The sequence below is a fragment of the Ursus arctos genome, unplaced genomic scaffold (genome assembly GCF_023065955.2).
Source record: "Ursus arctos isolate Adak ecotype North America unplaced genomic scaffold, UrsArc2.0 scaffold_6, whole genome shotgun sequence".
Classification (NCBI taxonomy): Eukaryota; Metazoa; Chordata; class Mammalia; order Carnivora; family Ursidae; genus Ursus; species Ursus arctos.
The window spans coordinates 68,120,391-68,143,331 of NW_026623078.1; the positions used below are offsets into that span (position 1 = coordinate 68,120,391).

Below are 22,941 nucleotides of genomic sequence, written 5' to 3' on the forward strand. Positions count from 1 at the left end.
TTGGTTAAAGGCACTGCAAAGTCTTAGCCGTCTGCATTACAGTGTGGCTGTCTGTACTTGCATAAACTACCCCAGAACCCAGTGGCTTAAAATAGGAACGATTTTCTTCTAGTGCTTGATTTTATAGGTCAGGAAACTAGGCCGGGCTTGCTGGAAATTCTGCTCCACACGGTATGAAGGTCACCTGTGGTTGGGTCGGTCTAGAACATCCAACACAACTTTACCCACGTGTCTGGCCTACCCCACATGTTGGTGGGGATGCTTGGAAGGCTGGCCCCAGCTGAGCCTCTCTCTTTCCATGTGGTCTCCGAGCCTCTCCATGTGCTGTTTCCAGCAGGAGAGTCATAGTTCTTATGTGATGACTCAGGACTCTAAGAGCAAGAGTCCAAGAGGTAGAGAGTGGAAACTGTCAGGACAGTTTAGGGCTATGTTTGGTGCTGGTACAGGGTCACTTCTGCTGTAGTCTGTTGGGCGAGGTGTTCATAAAACCTACCCAAATTCGAAAGGAGGGCCTTAGCCTCCGCCACTCAGTGGAAGGAGGGTTAAAAATCCTGCACCCATCTTTAATCCACCGCAGTTACCAAACAAATACGTATGACTAGGTGCAGAATGATGGCAAGGCCTCAATTCTGTATTTGGGCACTTAAATGTGGATTTTTCAAGTAAGTGAACAAGTCATTAAAATTCTGTTGCTGCTGGTTTAAGATAAGCCTAGTGGATTCTGCAGTTCTAAGTCGGTTTTGGATTATTTTTAACACTTTAATGTTCCATAAAGTCACCATAAAGCCTGCCACTGTAGGAAGAGGAGGAAAAGGGAGGGGAGGGAGGCTATGGGAAGTCAAAGGGGCTCCATCTAGCTGCTTCTGACCTGGGCTCAAAGATCTGGTTTTAACTTTCATATGTAAAAAATGAGCATACTATGTAAAAGGCTTCCATGAAGAGCAAATATATGCACTCACACAAATAAGAACCATTTAAAGACTTTTACTATGGAACTATGACTTAAATCTTATTGCAGAAATACCACCACATGTAACAATATCTATAGAGTAAAATTATTTCCAGGTGTTAGCAGATGATCTTCTTATTCTAAGCAGTGGTCAACACAACTACGTTCCATCAACAGTAACCAAAATGATGATGATAGTATCTGTCAATATGCACAATGGTTTACAAAGGTTCTCCACATAAACGGCTTAATGTTTTGATAAAAAATTGGTAAATGATAATATATAATTCCAATGATATAGGCAATATGAAGATGAAAGCAAAAAAAAAAAAATCACCAGAATCTTCCCTCCTAGAATCACCATCATTACCACGGTGCGAGCACCCTTGATATCGCTGTACAAACATACTTTGAGAGTGGAACACAGTGGTGTAGAGACAGAAATGTTTAATAAACACTATTCAGTTCGGTTTTACTCAAAATAAACTGAAGAAATAGGAACGAGAATGGCCTTGAGTGAACTACTGATCTTCACATGAAGGTGTTCCACCACAAGAACTTATTTTCTATATATTTAATTTTTGGAACAACCACAGACTCTCAAAATCTCACCGTGTGTTTTAATACATTTTTACTTGTAAATATTTTTAACATGGGAAGCTAGCTTAGATTTTGTTAACAGTGTATTTTGTAAAGATGGAAACCACACTAAAACACGGTTTTTCCTTTTCTCTGCTCAGTGCCACCCTCGGGTCCCCAAAACTTCCGAGTGTCAGAAGAATGGTATAACAGGTTGCGCATTACTTGGGATCCCCCACCTTCCCCCGTAAAGGGCTATAGGATTGTCTACAAACCTGTTAGTGGTAAGTAATGCTTAGTAAAAAATGTTGTTACCATGATTAGGCATCTGAAATGGTTTTTAAGATAAGTTGTTTTTGTTTTGATTTTCTATCTGTCTTTGCTTTTATCTTTAGTTTTGAGAAGTGGGAAGGGTCTTACCTTTTTTGAAAAAAAGATGTTTTTTCCTTGTATGGTCAGTGTTAGGGTAGATATTATCAGAACAATGAAGCTATGATCCCACCTAAAAAATGACTGGGCATGTTTATGGGCAGAAAACATACCTGTTATACATCTAACCTAGGCGCACCCGAGACAGGGAGACGGCCGAAGGAAGCCTTGACTCGGTAGGAATAGGAAGCTTCTATGGCTCAGTGGATATATAAGCCTTAACTATTCAGAATTTCTAATTTCTTTAAAAAAAAAAAAAGATTTTATTTATTTATTTGACAGAGAGACAGCCAGTGAGAGAGGGAACACAAGCAGGGGGCGGGGGAGAGGAAGAAGCAGGCTCATAGCGGAGGAGCCTGATGTGGGACTCGATCCCATAACGCCGGGATCACGCCCTGAGCCGAAGGCAGACGCTTAACCGCTGTGCCACCCAGGCACCCCTGGAATTTCTAATTTCTAATTCCTCTTCTACCTCTTACTTCTTGGGTTAGTAGGAAGAAGTTGACTTACTTTTTGGATTAGTAGGAAAAAGTTGACTTACCAACTTCTTCGTTTCTTCATTTTCAAAAGTATATTGGAAATTATAAAATTTGGAAACTGTATAAAATTCATCAAAGCCCTAAGGTTGTGGTAGTAAAAGCCTTTTCCATCAGCCTTTTAACCACCTTGGTGAGATCTGTCTCTCCTTACCTGCCACATCTTTCCATCCTGAAAGCAAGAGAATGGCGCCAAAAGGGGCGGTCGTGGCCTTGGTCCGTATGTCTGGAGAGATGAGGCACCTGTTACACAATCAACTCCTGACATTCAGTAATTCTGTGAAGTTTAAACGGGAAACTAAAAATAGATATTAAAGTGGTCTTGTCCATTTTCTGGACCTGGGCCTTCAACTCTGATTATTCATAAGAAAGGGGTTCTCATTGTGTTTACCGATTTGGCAAGAAAATTTAAAGAACGTTCTTTGGGCCATTCAAAAACTTTTTCTGCCCTCAAAGAGCACATTAGGCTCAATGTGTCCTCTGAGGTGTTGCTCTTGCCTCTGGAACACTTCCCAGCTTTTTCTGTTGTGTCCTGTTATCCAGGTCCATACAAGTAAAATACCCCCACCTCCAATTTCTCCAGACAAACACCTCTATGAACTGAAATAAAATAGCGAGACTATACCACAGATGCACTGGCCTGCTCAAGACTGATTCTTTACGATCCATCATCAATTTTTTGGTTGCTTTTCTTTAGGCCTGAGGCATGTGTTAATTCGTGAAATGGCCTTGCTAGAGTCGTTCTTTGGACCATTTTGTAAATATTTATCAGATTTTCTGAGGGAAAATAGTTTTGATTTAGGCCAGTGGTAGTCGATTGATGCAGTTTCGCTGCCCAACAGAGAGATTTTTGATTGCTACAACTTGGGAGGGTGGGGGGTTGCTATTGGCATCTGACAGGTACTGTTAGGCATCTGACACATCACAGTACCTGCCTCCCACCACCCCAGAATTAAGAATTACCCAGTCCAGGGGCACCTGGGTGGCACAGCGGTTAAGCGTCTGCCCTCGGCCCAGGGCGTGATCCCAGCGTTATGGGATCGAGCCCCACATCAGGCTCTTCTGCTGGGAACCTGCTTCTTCCTCTCCCACGCCCCCTGCTTGTGTTCCCTCTCTCGCTGGCTGTCTCTATCTCTGTCAAATAAATAAATAAATAAAATCTTAAAAAAAAAAAAGGAATTATCCAGCCCAAAATACCCATAGCACTGAGTTTGAGAAATCTTGCTCTGAGTTAAGTGGAAGAATTGTATGTGGTCATTTGAATTGAGATTTTGGTGCATGAGAAAATCACTACTGAGCTAACATGTACATGCAGAAGTATATAAATACATTGTGGGAAGGGGGTTCTGAAGTAAAGTAAGGAGTATTTTAGGAACTCGTTAGTAACTCAAAACTCTTAAAGAATGAGCACAGATGGGAAAACACAGGAGGTAAATAAGTTTGGATAGGACTTAGCAAGTCATGTTTTTAATGCTAAATCAAATAGTCCATTGAGCTGAAAAAGAGGTGAAAATGTAAAGACCCGAAGAAGCCAACTGGTCAAAGGCCTTGGAATAATAGTGTCATCTGTCTGTTCTTAAAAATGCTAAGAGGAGGGGCTAGAACTAATAGTGGTAACATTTATGCTAGACCCCCATGTGGCAAGGTATAGCATAGTGTCCATGATAAAATTTGCTGCTACTGCCTCTTGCATGTCTGCTGGGGACAAGGCTGGGTGTCTGAGAAGGAACAATTGAGAATGACTTCTTCAGTTTGGCAAGTGCCCCAAAGCCTATGGCAATGTAGTAGTTTCACTGTGAAGGCCTTACAAAATGGCAACTAGTGGATCGTGAGGTGGACCAGCTTCTCTGAGTTAGCGCTAGGGAAAGAACTGTATTTGAGAAAAAGGGCTCGATCCCTAAAAAGAGCCCTAGCATGGTAGTCAGGTATTTAAGCCTCAGAGCCAGACGGGGTTCAAATCCAGCTCTGCTGTTTCTCTTCTATGTAATTCTGGGCAACTGAAACACAGTCGAATCAGTACAATTCCCGTCAGGAGTGTTTCCATTTTTCCGTTTTCCGGTGTAACTGAAATCACTCTTTCTCCCTTAGTTGCTGGCCCAACCCTGGAAACTTTTGTGGGAGCTGGCATTAATACCATTCTTATCACAAACCTCCTCAGCGGAATGGACTACAATGTGAAAATATTTGCCTCCCAGGCCTCGGGCTTCGGCGATGCTCTGACAGGCGTGGTGAAAACACGTAAGACTGATGTCCCGTTGCCTCAGCCCCTGCATGTGGTTTTGCTGCTTTGTTTTCACTGTAACTCAACCCCTGCTTCAACTTGGCAGTTGGTTCTTATTTTCCTCAGCATTGCCCTTTCTGGATGGTGTTTCATGGAAAGAAAGGTGTGCTCCTCACTCAGGGCTGTAGTTCAGCGTCCTGGTTGGCAGACTGAATGTCAGAACCTGGCATTCAAATATACTTGATGGTGGCGGGTAGGATTTCCTTCTGGAAAGTCTTTGTTGGCATTTTTCACATTAAGTGGAATTTTCCAACCAGCCTGTAGCCTGACATGGCCAACGCCAGTCAAAGTTGGGCCGGAGGGGGTTGGGGGTGGGGGAAGTTTGCCTTTTCTCGAAGTCTCTGCCCCTCCCCCCTTACGTGAACATGCACATGCGTGTGTACATACACACACGTACGCACACACGCACTTGCCATCCACGAAAGATACAAAAAGGACTTTCTTCTGTACCTTTTAAGGGTTTTCATGCTGTCTGCACACCATCTGGGACTTCTCATTGGCATATACCACTTGCAGACACCCGTGGTAAAATGCAATGTTTTCCAAACTCCAGCATGTATGTTCCATATTCCTCATGTTTGTTATCCTTCCACACCATCTGTTTAATAGATTTCTTTAAATCGACTTGGATTTTTTTTAACTTAAATACTTTTCAAAACCCGCATCATTATCCTAAACAGAAGACCAGTATTTTAATACACATTCAAGATAATACATGCATAATGAAAATAAACATGGCGTGGCTGTGTGCTCATTAAAGTCATGCTGAGTGCTCAGCTGTGCGTGCCCCACACTTGAGAAGGGTGGTCAAAAGTAAAAGCCTTAAAGCTGCCACTTATTAGCTGTGACCTTGAGCAAAGGACTTCACTTCTCTGAGCTCAAGTTTTCTCAACTCTAAAACGAAGATAACAGGCTGATTCTGAGGCTCGCAGAAATAATGGGTCAAAGTGTCTACCCTATGGCAAGCACTAGTGAATAACCATTATTATTATTGTGATAATTGTGCTTTATACCGTTGGCCTATAAATTACTCTCATCCCTATCAAATAATTTATTTGATGAATGGAATGATGCAAGAATGGGGCATATATTAAACCAGACCCCAAGCCACCTATATTTGGCCACCAACATTTTAGATAGGGCCAGGCTTTTCATTAGAGGAGGCTTCTTGAATTTTTTTTTCATGGATTATTTTAAGACTTTAAAGGCTGGATTATGGAATCAATTTAATCTCAAAAGAAATAGTCTGTCTTCAGCAGATCTAGAAAGACTTTGGCCTGTGGTTCTGATCTTGTACTTGGCTGGTGAAGTAATGCCATTCTAGGTGCTAGGGTAACCTCCATGGGATCTATTTTAGCAATCCCACCGTCCTTCCTTAGGAGCACCCTAGATGCCCCTGCTCATTTTCCCACCCCCTCTCTTCCCTTCACTGGCTTATCTTCATTTTCTTCTCTAGATCACTGGGTTTTCTCTCTGGGCCACTTTTTCTGTCTCTATGATTTTTTTATTGACCTCTGTTCTCTCTGCTCTGTCCTGTCTCTTTCTATCCTCTTTTCTCTGCTTCTCTCCTCCTGTCCCATCCCTCTTCTCTCCTTCAATAAATACATTGGGTATTCCAAATATATCTTAAAAGAGAGTATTGAATTTTTTTATATTCTGTCCTTAAAGTAAAAATTAGATGGGCTTCTAATTTATTTTCTTTTTCTTCCAAGCAAAGTAAAAGCCCATACAATGCAAATAAATTAAAGTGTTTTTTAAATTTAGTGCGGTGACATTAATCATCAACAATTTCCTTTTTTTTTTTTTTTTTTTTTATGGAACAGAAGGGCTCATTTTTTTGGCCTGAGGAAAAGAGGTCTCTCTCATCTAACAGAAAGGAACAATGTAAAGATGTACATTTTGATTAGACAAGATTATTTTTACCATCCTGAAAAAGAATTTTAAACCATTTTTATCATATGAGAGAGCTAAGAGAGAGGGAAAAGTAAGAGAAAATGATGTGGATAAAAATCAGACATCATCAGAGAAAATAAATATTAATTTTCTACTTTTTCTGCTTGAGTCTGAATGATAAATACCAGATACTCCTTTCTGGTATTGGAGAAACACCATTTTTATTGCTTCCCCAAAGAACACTTCTGTGACTCATTTTTGTGTATCACAGTGTTCTACGGTGAATAGGACTCTGTGTATTTGCTTTTTATAATTTTTTATGTATTAAATCTTTCGTTTTTACATTTTCAAAAATGTGTTCATCTCCTTCAATCACATTTTGAAGGCCCGTCCTTGTGAAATTGCACCTGTTTGAGTAATACTTCCCTTTTGTCAATTTTTTTGTCTCTTTTATTTAAGCCAAGGCCATCCTTCAGGGGTTGATAAGTGTATATTGTATTTAATTTTTAGTTATAAAAGCATTATATATTAGTTGTGGAATATTTAGAAAACACAAATAAATAAAGAGCGAAGATTAAAAATCACTCAGAACTTCACCATCCATTACATCTGGTCTTTTCCATGTGAATAGATAGTTCCTTTTTTGTGTACAAATATCAGACAGGCCATAATATCCATAATGTTTTGCAACTGCTCTTTCCAGTAATAAAATAGCTATCTTTTGTGCCCTGACTATTTGAGTTGATGGATTTCCCTTCATTGGCTATGGGAACTTTGAATTAGAGTTGTGTTGTGTTAAAGTTCACTTCAGACTTGGGGACATTTGTGCCATTGTCTGTAGCGTGACATAGGTATGTTTCCATTTCCTTCTAGTGTTTTTGGGTGTGACCAATCTTCAAGCAGACCAGATTCAGATGACCAGCCTGTGTGCTCGGTGGCAAGTACATCGTCATGCCACTGCCTATAGGGTGGTTATAGAATCACTCCAGGGTAAGTACAACCTGACTTTGTCAGACACTCGTACTTGGCTCTGTGCCAATCTCTGTGGACAATATGTAGGTAACATTAGACCAGAGCCCTCACGTTTATATTATGGATCATACAGAATATGGAGTCAGAATGGCTAGTTAACCAATTCTTTAATCTCTCTAAATGATCCTTTTCTCATCTGTTTAATGGGTATAACCATGCCAATCTTGTGGCATTCTCTGAGGCTTACGCTGAGATAAACCCACGTGAGATTCTTGCAATGGTGCTTTGCACATGTTAAGCTCCAGAGAAATGCTAGTTGCTCTTGGTAGTAGGAGACAAACAGCCAAGACAACACACAGTAGAATTATACGGTGCTATTATTTTGGTATATACTCCATGGGGAGCTCAATTTGCCTTTAATGTTTTTCTTTTTATTTGGGGGGATAGTTGGGGAACAACAAACTCGTTTACAGTTTAATGTATCTATGCCATTGTGGGCAGGTTTTCCAGTATTACCATTCTCAAGTCCAGCTACAATTTGGGACTCAGTTTCAAAGTTGAAACACTAAAAATGTCTGCTAATTTCAATTAAAAGTTTCAAGAACAACAACAAAAGGCTGATTCCCAAAAAGTGAGTTTCTAAGGACTGTTAATCCTGATAACACATGAGCAGCTTGGATAGTATTCAGAAGATGAGATCAAATAATGAAGATTACTTTGATCTGATTTGTATTATCAGTAGAAAAGATGTGTCTTGTTATTTGGGGGAGACTCTAGGAGACACTGGAGAATCCCAGGTGATTCTTCTAATCTTTCAAATTTGGTAATAAAATTCATAAAAATTTTTTTTCTGGACAAGTGATTGTGGTTTCCTCATTTAAAAGAGCAGAAGGAGCTAACTTGGGGGGTCTGAATGGGACTGGGCTTAGTAGCCCATATCTTGGGCTATAACTACATCCAAAGTGCAGAAGTCTCACTTTTGGTCTAATCCAGAGAGGGGAAAGCACAGATTAGTAGAGCGGTGAGAGCATTTGGAAATACATGGAGACTGTCAGAATAGGACATAAGCAACACGAGAAGAGACTCCTGCCAAACCCAGCCAAGGCATTGTCTCAATAGAAGTGCTAAGCCACGAACTCCTTGATTCCCTGTGTGAACCTATAAGGATCTCTTCAGGCTGGCATGACTAAACATACGGGAGTGGCCTTATTCTGGAATAAACACTGAGTAAGGAAAAGTCAGGAGAAGTCATATGGATTTTGTGGTTGCATTTAATGATTTATGGGATGTTTAAGCAAAAGCACATAAAAGCCATGCAATTGTTGAAGAAACAAGTATAAAATCTTGAGGAGTTATGTTTCATCTATTGTTAGAAAACCACTTAAGTCACATTTTCATATAGAAGGGCTGACATTTAGTGGTATTGGTTAGGCTTTTTAAAAAATACTAAGGATAAAAGTCACACTCCCAAACTACCCCACAATTTTTTTAACCTTTTATTTATTTATTTTTTAATTCAGATGATTAAATTACTTACTTTTCCAGAGATTCAATCCAAGAATATCATTTAAGAAGTTGAGACGAAGGGACATAGGCTCCTATGGATATTCATTGTCTTTCATAAAAATTATATAGACTGACAAAAAGATATATCAAAACTGGCTTTATCAATAGAATTAGGGAGCTCCATAAGTCTTTTTTAAATTAAATGTCTTTAGCATATTTGCAAACTAGCATTGGGATTTTTATCAGAGGATATGATGGATATGTCTGATAACATTGATCTGGTAGTCTAAAACCTCAAAAAGCTCTTTCTGAAGCCAAGACCTTTGTTAGAAAAAAAAAAAATATGAGTCCACATTTCCTTCTTATCTTCAAGTGAAGTTAACTTGTACTCCCTCAGTATTATTTCCAGGCTGTCAAAAACCTCTTCAACTGAGTCTTGATAGCCTCAATTAAACAAGAATGAACAAAGTGTTGCTCAATTGATTTTTCGTCAGCATTTATAGCTGGGAGATTTATGAGTCCAATTAGCTTACATCTCATTCACCCAGTTGTCTAACTGAATAATATTAATTAACGGACAACAACAGTTTCTAATTCACAGCCTCAAAGAGGAGTGTTAGGGGTGGGGAGGAAGCGTGGGGATAGCTGTAGGGAGTATGTTTAAATATTTTAATATATAGTTTCGATCAAGGAATAGTCTTCCTACCCTAGAGTCGGGAAGAATTAGGTTGTGTTTCTTTTCTTTCTTTTGTTAACATTTTGACCTCCTTCACTGATTTCTCCTATGACCCCTCCCCTTCCCCCCGCCCTGCCCCCAAGCCCAACTCCTGCCTCTGGCAACCAGGAATCTACTCTCTGTATCTATGAGCTTGATTTTAGGTGGAGTTCCGTTACTTTCCAAAGAAATGCAACCGTTATTCAGATTGGTGCCTTTGAAGGACTTCTGGTCAGATGTAGAATCTTCCATAGGCAGATGCGTTTCAGAGCCCTCTTTGTTTTAACTTGGTAATAGCTCCCATAGGCTACATACGTTGCCTGTGCAGAAATTTTAGTCCTATCCACCCCTGAGGAGATACTAGAGAGGAATGGGATCTAATTCCTCCATGTGATAGAGATAAGCTTTGTCCCAGAGTGACCTATTTTTGAATGCTTCTGACAAATTCCTCCTGTTTGACAGGTAATTTTTTCCAGTTGTTTTTCTCTCTCTCTTTTTAAATGTAGTCCCCATGGTCTGGTCATGTGCATTTGTATTCTGAGATGAAGTCAGTGGAGAGGCCTCTGTTTTAACCATAATTGCTGGTCAACTTCTCTGGGCTTCAGTTCCTCTAAAATTACTTTTTTTGAGGGTTTTATCTGAGGCGATACCTACAAATATCCAAGGTTTTTGTGACTAAAGTAGGCTGTAGCGTTCAGGTTTGTTTGTAAATGGTAGAAATGCAGATAAAAGGGACTTAAGTGAATAGTCAATTAATTGACTAATATACTGGGAAGTTTGGAAGTGTCTAGCACCAGGCACATCTGGATCTAAGTGTTTAAACAATGCCATCAAGACGAAGTCTTGCTCTCTTCTGCTCTGTGCTCATGCTCCGCCAGATTCTCTGAGTTGGCTCCAGTCAGATCCAGAATGACATCCTCCCAGCTTACAGCTTAACCAGTCTGAGTGAAAAGAGAGCTTCTCTTTCTCAATAATTCCAACGAAAGTCCAGGAACTGAGTCATATTGGCTTGGCTTGGGTCACATGCCCCTAAATCTGTCATTGAGTTCAAGGGCATGAAATAAACGGACTGGTCAGACTTGGTTGCCTCCCATCTCTGTATCTGGAGGAGAGGAGGGTTGTTATTCAGTTCTTCCCAAATCATAGACCAAGAGTGGGGAAAACAGATTCAAAGAAAGAGGGAATAGATGCAAAACAGGCAGAAACAACAGATGTCCTCTACTCATATAAATATTATGACTTTTTTTTATAGCCAAGAAGAAAAAAAAAAGAAAGAAAGATTACCAGAAGGATGAGGTCCTCTCGGGAGAGACAGAAATAAATCTGTGTTTGAGTCACTCACCCACTTGCCAAATTAAATTGTAGGCTTTTGGTTAATGGTAGGACAGACCAAAGTCAGCGACTTTTGGTTGGTCTTGGGTGGCTCAGAACCCCGTGAGAGCCTCCATTAGTTCTGCGGATGCTCTGGGATTCTGTCTCTCTCTCCAGCTGTTGTTGAGTTGACTTGGCACCCAACGTTGGGTACGGTATTTACTTTTAAGTTCACGTATTTAAATTCCACATAGTCCCAAATACTTTATTCCCTTCTTAGTCTCCATAACTTGGTGAATTTCTTTCTAGAGAGCTTAAGGAAGGTTTCAATGGATGCTCAACTTGTCTTCTGTCTTTGGGTGTTGAAATGCCAGTTTCGCAGTATCATTGACAAACAAAACGACAGCATAGTGGAGAGCCTACCTTACCAGACACCAGATCCAAAGCAAAATATCATATGACACAAAACATCTTCTCAAGATTAAACTTCTTGGAGCAGTGACATTATGAGTGCGGGCCAGGGTATTTGAGAGACCTGGGGATTGGACGTATTTATATCATAAAATTCCAGCAGAATATTCTGGATCTTGGAAAGTATTTGCCTGTGGATCTCAGTAACTACTCATAGGACATTTTGGTGAGTCAAGCTGGTGGCATCGTTATCAACAGAATAATAACCCAGACGATGTATTTAGCCTTGCTTCATAAGAATGAAGGCACAAAGACAGAATTTCTTCTTTTCCAAAAAAATAATTTAACTCCCTGCTTTTGGCACAAGGGGTTGAGGAAATTAGTCATCATTTGATCAGTTTAAATGTTTTCCTTTAAGGCAAAGCCATTAGGCCTAAATCACACACGCCAAAAGCAACATGGATACATCCCCATTCATGTAACCCCTCTTTGTTATTATTGGGAATTAAAGCAATGCTGTTTCCCAATAATTTTATAGTGCTTATTCCAGTTTTCCAATGTTTTGAGGGTTTTTTTTTTTTGTTTTAGCAGTAAAATCCATTTATATTCAATTGTTGAGGGTCTATAAAGTGAATGAGTATCACGAGAAATAGAGATGACAGAAAAGCACTTTCTAGAATTGATTCCTGGGAGTTCCTGGAAGCTTTTATGGAGATGGATTAATATCCATGCCATAGAATGTTTGTTTAATAGGTGACTCACAAAAGCTTGCAAGAGGCTCCAAAATTGCGGGTAAAGTTTAGAAAGAAGCAGTTCATGTGGGGTCCTGAGCATGGGAACCACAGACTGAACTTGGACATGAGCAAAGGAGAGTGCAGTGTTTATAAACATTTTCTTACTATCAAATTCCTGTCACAATGAGATGTAATTTCACAAACACCTGAACAACTTTTTTTTATTTCATCATTTGGTAATATATATGATAAGAAAATTTTTGAAGTAAACCTTAATTCATTCTGAACAAATATATTACTAAAGATTATATTATGAAGTTCACTTTTGAAACTCCTTTATATTCTCAATCATAAAAACAAAAAAAAAATTCAAATTCCGTTTAACAAGTGGCTTTAATTTATTTATATTTTAAAAATCTTATTTATATATTTTAAAAAAGGATTTTGTCCAGGCAAATTTTAAATGACATATGTCATGTTTGTTCCGATATATGTGTGTTGTAATAGATGTATGTTTTGTTCCAATACATATTAAAATATAGATTGAAATTTAATAGGTATTATACATTCAAAATAGAAAAGTTACTACTTGACATTTTTTGTATTTTGTACCATTCTGTTTTTAAGTGTTCTATATTTGGTTTATAGTTAATAAAGTGCAACTAACACTTTGAAGGAGTTCTTTTTAACCACTAAATAATATATGTAATGGATCAATCAATGTAGTTTTAAACACAGGCTTTTAAATTCTTAGAAGTAAAGCTGTAGAAGATACAACTTATGGGTGAAATAAAGCTCAATTTAGATCTTTTTAAGTAATTGTTCTTTTTGTGGTGGCACTGATTCTTCCTGGTAACCAATTATCCATGTGGTTACAAAAAAAAAAGAAAAAGAAACACTCTATGCCAATGAAGAAATCCCACTTGAAACCCTTCAGTAATTAAAGCTGACAAAGGAGGCAGCTTTATCCAGTGGAGAGATAAAGCACTGAATCATAAGGGATCCTCATCGGATCTCTGCCAGCTATCACATTTGCTTATTTCATATGCATTCCGCAGTTCTCAAACTGCTTTATTTAGAAACACCATACATGCAGCTTCCACTATTTTATGAAATATTAATGGAAATTAAAGCAGTGTCCTCTGAGACTGAGTTAGAGCTCTGAATTTAATTTCAGTTCTGCTACTTAGCATATGGACTTGATTAAGTGACTAACTTTTCTGGCCTTCAGTTTCTTGTCCTTAGATTGGGGATAATTATACATATCGTAAGGATCAAATGAGTCGATACACATAAAATCTTTAGAATAGTGCCTGGCACTTGATAATGCTCATTAAATATTGGCTATTATTATCGTTCTTGCTGTTGTTTCATGAAATACAAAGCACAGAACCTGGCACACAGTAAGCTCTCAGAAAATGATGAATATCATTAATCCAACCACCCTAGACTCCAGACCCAAAAGCCAGCACTAATTTCTCCAGGAAGGCAAAGCCATTTTGCTGTGAATATGGGAATGAAGAAAGTAGCCAACAGTTAAACTGGGTCTACTAGGTTCTTTGTGCTTCTGCCATGGTGGAGACAAGAAAGAGAAGGTCCTTTGTGGAGAGGGCTGTATATGGCTGTCTCTTTGGTAGGAAAAGAACTTTGGAACCAGGAGTTGGGAAACAGTTCTACAGAATGTGCTTACTCAGTTATGATTTTGAAAGAATAGAAAATGATTCTCAGAGTGGATCAAGCCTCCTTGGAACTTCCTAGGAGTCTTCATTGCCATTAAATAAATCATGAGTGTCAGAAATGAGGGGTGGATGACTTATTTCACTTAACATTATCTCCTCCAGTGCCGTCCATGTTGCAGCAAATGTTGAGAAATCATTCTTTTTGATAGCTGAGTAATATTCCATTGTATATATGGACCACATCTTCTTAATCCAGTCATCTGTTGAAGGGCATCTCTGCTCCTTCCACGATTTAGCTATTGTGGACAATGCTGCTATGAACACTGGGATGCATATGGCCATTCTCTTCACTACGTCTGTAACTTTGGGGTAAATACCCAGTAGTGCAATGGCTGGATCATAGGGTAGCTCAATTATTAACTTTTTAAGGTTACCTCCACACTGTTTTCCAGAGTGGCTGTACCAACTTGCATTCCCACCAACAATGTAGGAGGGATCCCCTTTCTCCACATCCTCTCCAACAATTGTTGTTTCTTGCCTTGTCAATTTTTGCCATTCTAACTGGCGTAAGGTGGTATCTTAGTATGGTTTTGATTTGAATTTCCCTGATGGCTAATGATTTTGAACATTTTTTCATGTGTCTGAAGCACGAGAGACTATGCACTCAGAGAAACAAACTGAGGGCTTCAGAGGGGAGGGGGGTGGGGGAATGGGATAGGCTGGTAATGGGTAGTAAGGAGGGCACGTATTGCATGGTGCACCGGGTGTTATACGCAACTAATGAATCATCGAACTTTACATCAGAAACCAGGGATGTACTGTATGGTGACTAACATAATATAATAAAAAAACATTATTATAAGAAAAGAGAAAAAAAATGAAGGCTGGAAATTGGGCATTCTGGGGACTTCCTGGCTGTCTCAGTGCCACTCCAAACTCTTGCCTGCCTTTGTGGCAGTTTTGAAAATCATCTGGACCCGTGGATGAAGTTTCTGAGACCCAGGAAGTGGAGGTTTCATCCACAGGTGTAAGACTGCCTGGAATTCTATAATCCCTAACTCTGTACCTATATTTTTATTTTATTTTTTTAAGTAGGCTCCACACCCAGTGTGGGGTTTGAACTCACCGCCCTAGGATTAAGAGACGCATGTTCTCCTGCCTGAGCCAGCCAGGCGTCCCAGCATACCTATGTTTTTAGGCCACTGCCAGGAAGGGCATCTCGTCACATGGTAGTAAGTTGTATGGGGCCAAAAGGATGTGTCTTTTTGTCAATTTGTAATTGGTTGACTGTGTTCTGGAGATCCATATTGATAAACAAATATTCTAATTTTTAAAAAGTAAATACGTTCATCTCCACACCTGTCCAAAAGATCAATTATGACATGTACACACAATTATATACACTAATAATTTTCCATTGAAGTGTTGATCTCAGAAGTCTTTTATTCTCATTTTTGACCATATGAAAATGTGATTTTCAATTATAAAAAAAAAATCAGTGGATGTATTAACTCTTTAGAAAAAGGTACAGTACCTAAACAAGTAAAATCCATCCTGGAGTTCTCTGATTAGGCCACGCATATTAAGCATTTTAGAAGCAAATCATCTACTGATGGCTGTTTTTAAAAATTCATGTGTGTATGTTTTGTTTTATTATAGACACAAAAAAGCAAGAATCCACTGTGGGTGGAGGGACAACCAGGCATTGCTTCTATGGACTTCAGCCTGATTCAGAATATAAGATCAGTGTTTACACAAAGCTTCAGGAGATCGAGGGACCCAGTGTGAGCATAATGGAAAAAACACGTAAGTCAAGTGTGTCCTCTCCTGATCCCCGTCTCCATGGACAAATAGTATTTCAGGCATCCTGTTTTGGTTCAAAAAATTTATTCCAGTTAGAAAAATGTTAGCTATTGCTGCCCAGGAATATCTGTAATACAAGTTCTCTTCCTCTTCTCCAGTCCCATAATTCACTGCATGTGGCCCACTGATGTCATCTGCATGGGTTTTTTTTCATCCTCCATATGTTTCACAAGGGACCATAAGGCCATATGATAGCAGAGTACTTGAAACAATGACCTTTATTGTGATCTATATCCATAAGGAACTTTTGTGGTATGCAGAGTGTGAAATGAAGTTTAAGGACCGGGTTCTGACATTCAAACAATGGCATATTACCACAGCTCTGAGGTGGGAATGGAGCCAAGATGTTCCAAATGGCTGACCCTCAAGTTATTGCCTACTTAAGAGGCCCTTGCACTTTTTCCAAGTTGGCTGCAGATCTGATGTACTGAAAGGAAAGGCAAAGTATAAAATTAAAACAAAGCACTTTTGACATGTTCTAAAGACCAAGGAGAGTGTCAACTTCTTGGAATGGCTTTTAATCAAGGATTCCTGACGTAAGGGCCACAAACATGAAAATGGTTTTAATTGTAGTGAATTCTGGGGAAGTTTGTGTACTTAACTCAGTATCTTGAACTTAGATGCAAAGTCCCTGAGGATTTGTATCTGAATAGGTGGTGAGTGATGGGTTTTCTTGGTTGGCCCCTCTCTCATATATCTGACATTTGGAAAGTTCTGTCGATGTATAGGTCTTTCAGTTGGTCTGGCACAGGCAGGAAGAAAGCATCAGCAATGTGTGACCTTCAAAAACAGTGAAGGCATAATAAATGGAATCATCCAATTTTTTTTCTAATATGAAGATTTTATTTCGTAACACTAAAATATTCCACATCTTATATTGCATATATAGTTTTGAGGTATAAACTATATATCATAAAATTCACCAATTTTAAGTGTATAGTTAAATGATTTTTCATACATTTAAAGAGTTGTATAGTCATTACCACAATCCAATTTTAGAACATTTCCATCAACCCAAAGAGATCTTTCATACTCATTCATTCACAATTCTTTGTCCCATCTTCAGTCCCAGGCTATTTGCTTTCTTTTCTTATACATTTGCTTTTTGTGGACATTTCAAAGATGCACCTGGCATCTTTCACCTAGCATATGTTTTTGAGGTTTATTTATCTTGTAGGCTGTATCAATAGTATGTTTCTTTTTATTGCTGATTAGAATTCTGTTTTATGGATAGAGGATCATATAATTTTGAAGTTACTAGGGGCCTGGTAGTGCACAAGATTTAAAGTCAAACAGACTTGGTTGGGACCCTTTCTAACATTGTGGCTGTGGGCAGTTCCACATCTCTGAGCTTCTTTTCACTTAGCAGTAAAATTTAATACTTGCTTTCTTATCCCATGTGGTGGTGGTAAACATCCAAGAGAATCTTTGAGGAAATTTTCTATCTGTATCTTACTGAACAAATATTGGGTATCACCATGGCTATCTTCTTAGAAGTCACAAAGTGATGGCCATGGGTTAGATATCACCATGAAATAGGTTTTCTCTGAGCCATACATTTTTTCCCCAGGCTTTAAAGAATTTGTTGAAAGTTTAAAAGATTTGGCAACACAGGACACACATATCAGGGTGCCAATCTGCTGAAACCAACTGCTGTCTCTTTTACATAGTATATGTGCGCTCAAGTTTGCTCCTTGTTAATGTCTGGGCTAGTTCTTTGCTCATTTTCATTACTTGCTTGACCTTTAAAAATATTTGAGTTTGCGATCCCTGGTCTACTTCAACCTCCCATCCCCTAACCTTAACTCCGCAAGTGATAACTACCAACCCAGGGTTGATTTGGGTAGCTCTCTTTGATGTGTTTCCCTTATGTTGGGGATATCTGTCTTCTTGTAAGATTCTACCCACTGGCTGTAGTTCAATCTTCTGAATCAATGCAGATGAAGACTGCTCCCTCTTCTATGTGACAACCCCTCACATATTAAAGACAGGGACCATCTGAATGCCACATAGAGGATATAAACATGTGTCACGAGTTCATTGTGGTTCTTCCTACCCAAAAGAGTCTTTGGCCAGATGTTCTGCCCAAACATATTGATCTGTCTGCCATTGCTTCTCATTGATTTGGTTCTTAGGATTTAGAACTTAGGATAGGCCTCAATTTTCACATTAAGGAAGATGGGCAATTATAAATATGACCCACTACTTCCACAGAAAGATAAATACATCTGGCTTTAGAAGTATTTTATGGTGCTTTCAAGACAGTTTTACTGTCCTAGTTTTGGTATTAATATTTCTCAGTTTTTACTTTACTTTTGACACTTTTCAGCTTCAAAAATTGCCTTTAAAAGATAAAAGTGATATATATCCATAATAATGGAACAGAAGGTAAAAAGTGTTTTGTTGACTTCCCTCTTCCCCCATTCTTCCTTCCCATAAGTGCCCATTTGTACCAGCTTGGTCTCCTTCAAGAAATTCTCCCTTTATCTATCTACCTACCTACCTACCTACCTACCTGTCTATTAATCTATCTAATCTATATCTATATAGAGATATGGAAATATATATTTTATATATCAGATGCATATATATCTGATAGGTTTTTTTTTGTTTCACAAATAAGATCATACCATGGTATTCTGTGACTTGAGTCATTTCACATACTAATTAATTTCAAACATTTTCCATATTGGTAATAAAATTATCTGATTTTTTAAAATGTTGAATTATTTTACTCAAATAATTTTATTTTGTTGCCTCTTAGAATTGGAAGAGACCTTAAAATTAAAATTCATCTCTTCCAACCTTCCTGCCAGTGAAGGAATTCCCTTTACAACATTCCTGACCATGTAATCAGTCTGCCTAAACTCAGATCTTTCCAGCTATTTGATGCTCACCTGTCTCCAGAGTGAATGGCTATGATTAGTCAAGAGTTTTCCCTCATATCAATCAGAGATAATAAAAAGAATTTTCTCAGTTTTTCTTAAATTTTTAGTGCCAAATAAGAACAAGAAAAGAATATAGTAACATTGAGGATGTTTACCTAATGATGCCATAATTTCCTTGCTCTTTGCCGCATGAACTGCTGTGAAAGTCACCTCTCTCATGTAACTATCCCCTGTTCCTTTAGCCAAGCACACTTTGCATATTACATGAACTTCTCATCCCTCATCATCCAGGTTGAATTGATCTGGATACACATCCACAGCAGTGAAAGTTTTCCAGATAGAGCCTGAGCAGAACAGAGAACAAATTAGATTCCACTGGGGACCACATCCTGGGGAAGCAGGGTGAGAAGGGGGGAAAGTGCTATTGAACAAGGATTGATGGTCAGTCCTTAGTCAGGGAGAATGGAAATGAAGTTTATTATATGTGTGAAAGCAGCCAGAGATTAATCTGAAATGGGTTGGCAAGAGTCTTGCCTTAAATCAGCATTAAAACTACTTTGTAGTTGACAGTTTGATTGCATTGACTCCTGCTGGGTAAACTGAATTGTGGCAAAATGGTGTCTCAGGCTTTCAGTCTGAGTTTTAGGGGATGGATGGAGCCAGTTTTCACAGTCTGTGGCTGATTTATAGTAGTCGCTAACTTTACTAAATTCTCCAAGAAGACAATGGTGAAAATCATTGACTTCCCTGAAGAATTATTACTCCATGACCTCCCTCTCTTCTCCGCAGATGTGGTGGCTAATCAATGTCCCTTTTCCCTCTACTTTACAGAGTCACCTCCTACTCAGCCACCGACTTTTCCTCCGACAATTCCACCAGCAAAGGAAGGTAAAAGAATATGATAATGCTGTGATTTTAGGTTCAGGGTTTCTGTTGCTTTTGTTTCTTAAACATTAAAACTTAGAAAAGAGTACAAAGAAGAAAATTAAGAACACAGTTTCATATCCCAGAGGTAATTACTTCATGCATTTTGATGTATTTTTTTCTCTGATTTATTAAGGAAAAATTTTCATTTTGAGTATATTTTCATATAGATTTTGCTCGCATTTCAAAGTTGAAATCCAATCTTGATTTCATTTTTCCTTGGTAACAGAGGACCAGATTTTCTTTAATAAGCTTATAATTAACAGATCTCGTGAATCTTTTCAGCTCTAAATTCAAACCATAAATTTGTAAAATTTTATGAATCTTAGAACTTAGAAGAACAAGCTTACCAGATCCTTATTGTCCCTGGAATATTACCACACCTGGAGATGGTTTATTCTGTATTATAAATAGCTTTAAGGGAATAAAGTTGCACTTAATAAAATAAAAACCAAGCGCGTTTTTTTTTTCCTAAAGAAAGGAGAAAGGCACATTATCTCATAGAATATTTGTGTGCAACTGGCCTAAGATTAAAAGATTCAGATTATTGAAGAGTAAATTGTTTCATTATAAGACAGAGTCAACCACAATGATCCACACTAATAAGGGGAAGACAGGCATAGAGAATCTGAAACAGCACAGGGACACCAACAAAGGACTACTGAAAACTGCTTATAGTAGAGTGGGTTTCTGTTGGTGTGTTTCTTGCTTGTTATGTTGGTATCAGTAATAACTACTGATAATAGTCTCCCGGGTTGGCATTAGCGTACATTTCTTAACAAGTACCAATGGTTGGAAGAAAGACATAGACAGAATTTAAGAGCAAGGCTGGAAGTTGGCTTACAGCCTTAGCCCAAATGCATATCAAGTTGTAGATTCATCTGCTTCCATTATGTCCTGTGCCTTCCTTCTGGATTTGAATCTCTCTGAAGTTACGGGCTCAATAAGCAGAGGATAGGGTACCTAGAGTAATAACTTGGACTTTCTTCTAATAAGTGGGTATTTGAGAGTATTTGTTGCTACTTCTATTTCTAAATCACTTTAGTTCCTCATTTTTCTATTCTTTCATTTTCTATTTTGGAGGACTGAGATTGGTGGACTTTTTTTCCTCCGTAATTCCACATGTTTGATAAAACCTTCTCAGTCATGAAGTCAAGCTTCTCCTTGACTACAGGAAAGAAATGATTGTCAGGAAGTATAATGAGCAAGAGCTTGGAATGTGATTTATACCTTTCCTTTGGGAAGGAGCTGTAGTTACCAGAAAGAAACCATCATCTGCTTTGCTGGTTGTAATAACTACTTTCTTTTCCCCTTATCGCTAACTCAAAATCATTCCTGGTCTTCAGTATGCAGAGCTGCCAAGGCTGACCTGGTGTTTATGGTGGATGGATCCTGGAGTATTGGAGATGAAAATTTCAATAAGATCATTAACTTTCTCTATAGCACTGTTGGCGCTCTGAATAAGATCGGCACAGATGGAACTCAAGTAAGGCTAACTGAACACTCTTTAATTCATTCTATGTATTAAAAAATTATCCCAAGTGGGCGCCTGGGTGTCTCAGTTGGTTAAGCATCTGCCTTCGGCTCAGGTCATGATCTTGGAGTCCCACATCATGCTCCCTGCTCAGCGGGGAGTCTGTTTCTCCCTCTGGCCCTCTCCCCCTCATGCTTGCTCTCTCTCATTCTCTCTCTTTCAAAGAAATAAATAAAATCTTAAAAAAAATTATCCCAAGCTATTGTTATGGCTACTTGTCAGTTGATATGGGTAATACAGTGATCAGATATGACCCTAAATGAGAGAATAGACAAGTCTGGGTTTGGAAACAGCTTACTGATGCCTGATAGAGTTTGAGAAGATGCCGATCCTTGAAAGCTATTGAGTTCAGCAAACTAAGAAAAATTAGAATGGCCACATGAGTAGTTGTTTCTTTTATGTACAACAGCAGAGTAACTCCTTTAAGGATACACCCAATATTTTCCTTGTCCTCAAGGACATTAAAATCTTAAAAGAGAAAGATTATGCCCATAAATTCTTATAGATCAAGTAGCACATAAAACATAAATCTAATTTATCCATTCAGTCAAATAAATATTTATTGAGAATTTATTCTGGTCAGGTAGAGTACTGTCATAATACTTATAACAATGTCCCCAGTTTCAGAGTGCTCAGAATTTTAAAGGTTGGGAGAGGATGAGGACGAGAGACAGATGTAAAATAGACATCAAATAAATTCACAAGGTAGGGATGCAAACTAAGAAAACAGTTATGTGATTTTAAATTCACTGAAGGTTATTTTAAATTGTGTGTGGGGGTTATTTTAAATTGTGTGGTCAGCAAAGACCCCTTTGAGAAGGTGGCCTTTGAACTGAGATGTGAATGATGTGGAGAATGCTGCGAGTAGAATTTTCAGGAAGGGAAGATCGCAAGTGCAAAGAGACCAAGCTGAAAATGAGTTTTGAGTCTTCAGATGCTAAACCTTGTGGCTAGAACATAGTGAATGAGCGTGGTGGGGTGGGGAGGGTGTAGGAAAAGATGTGGAAGAAAAAGAGAAAGCCAGATCATCTTGACTCTTGTGAACCACTGAAGGAGTTAATGTTATCATAAATGCAGTGGGAAGCCACTGGAAAGTTTTGTTTATAAGATTTATTTATTTGAGAGAGAGAGAGAGTGCATGCACATGAGATGGGGGGAGGGGCAGATGGAGAGACTCCCAAGTAGACTCCCTGCTGAGCGCAGAGCCCACACAGGGCTTGATAGAACAACCCTGACATCATGACCTGAGCCGAAACCAAGAGTCAGATGCTCAACTGACTGAGCCACCCAGGCACCCCCACCACTGGAAAGTTTTAAGGAGAGAAGATCTGATTTTTTTTTTTAAAAAGGTCATTCTGACTGCTTTGTGGAGCGTGAATAGTAACACGGGTAAGAGTGGATGCAGAGAGACCATAGTCTAATGCAGAGATGAGTTGGAGGCCTGGGTGTGGGTGTAGCAAGGAGATGCATGGGTAGGAACAGTTTCGGAATGTATCATGGAGAAATGGCTGAGAAAATTTGGATGTAAGGGGAACCGTAGGAGAAAAATAGAGAAAGTGCTGAGGCATTTCGGGGGAAGAGGAGAAATTTGTTTTGGATAGAGGGGTCAGATGTGGTTCCCTAGAGATGGTGACATGTACAGCAGTGGCCCTTGATAAGCTGGTAGCAGCTGAAGGCTCACACAATCAAAGAAAGCACTTTGAAGATACTTTATTTATTCCCTCCTATGATTGTTCT

At 38.9% G+C, this 22,941-nt stretch overlaps 1 protein-coding gene across 12 annotated transcripts in view; it reads left to right on the top strand.

The window, feature by feature from the left end:
* The window catches only part of COL14A1 (collagen type XIV alpha 1 chain), a 209,472-nt gene that overhangs the window by 97,520 nt on the left and 89,011 nt on the right, over positions 1–22,941 (top strand). For all 12 annotated transcript variants that reach the window (XM_048212550.2, XM_048212549.2, XM_044382622.3 and 9 more), the window contains exons 21-26: positions 1,690–1,812; positions 4,582–4,731; positions 7,541–7,657; positions 15,655–15,801; positions 19,578–19,634; positions 21,017–21,156. In XM_048212550.2, coding sequence (XP_048068507.1) covers positions 1,690–1,812; positions 4,582–4,731; positions 7,541–7,657; positions 15,655–15,801; positions 19,578–19,634; positions 21,017–21,156 — 734 coding nt within the window. The remainder of the gene's footprint in view (positions 1–1,689; positions 1,813–4,581; positions 4,732–7,540; positions 7,658–15,654; positions 15,802–19,577; positions 19,635–21,016; positions 21,157–22,941) is intronic.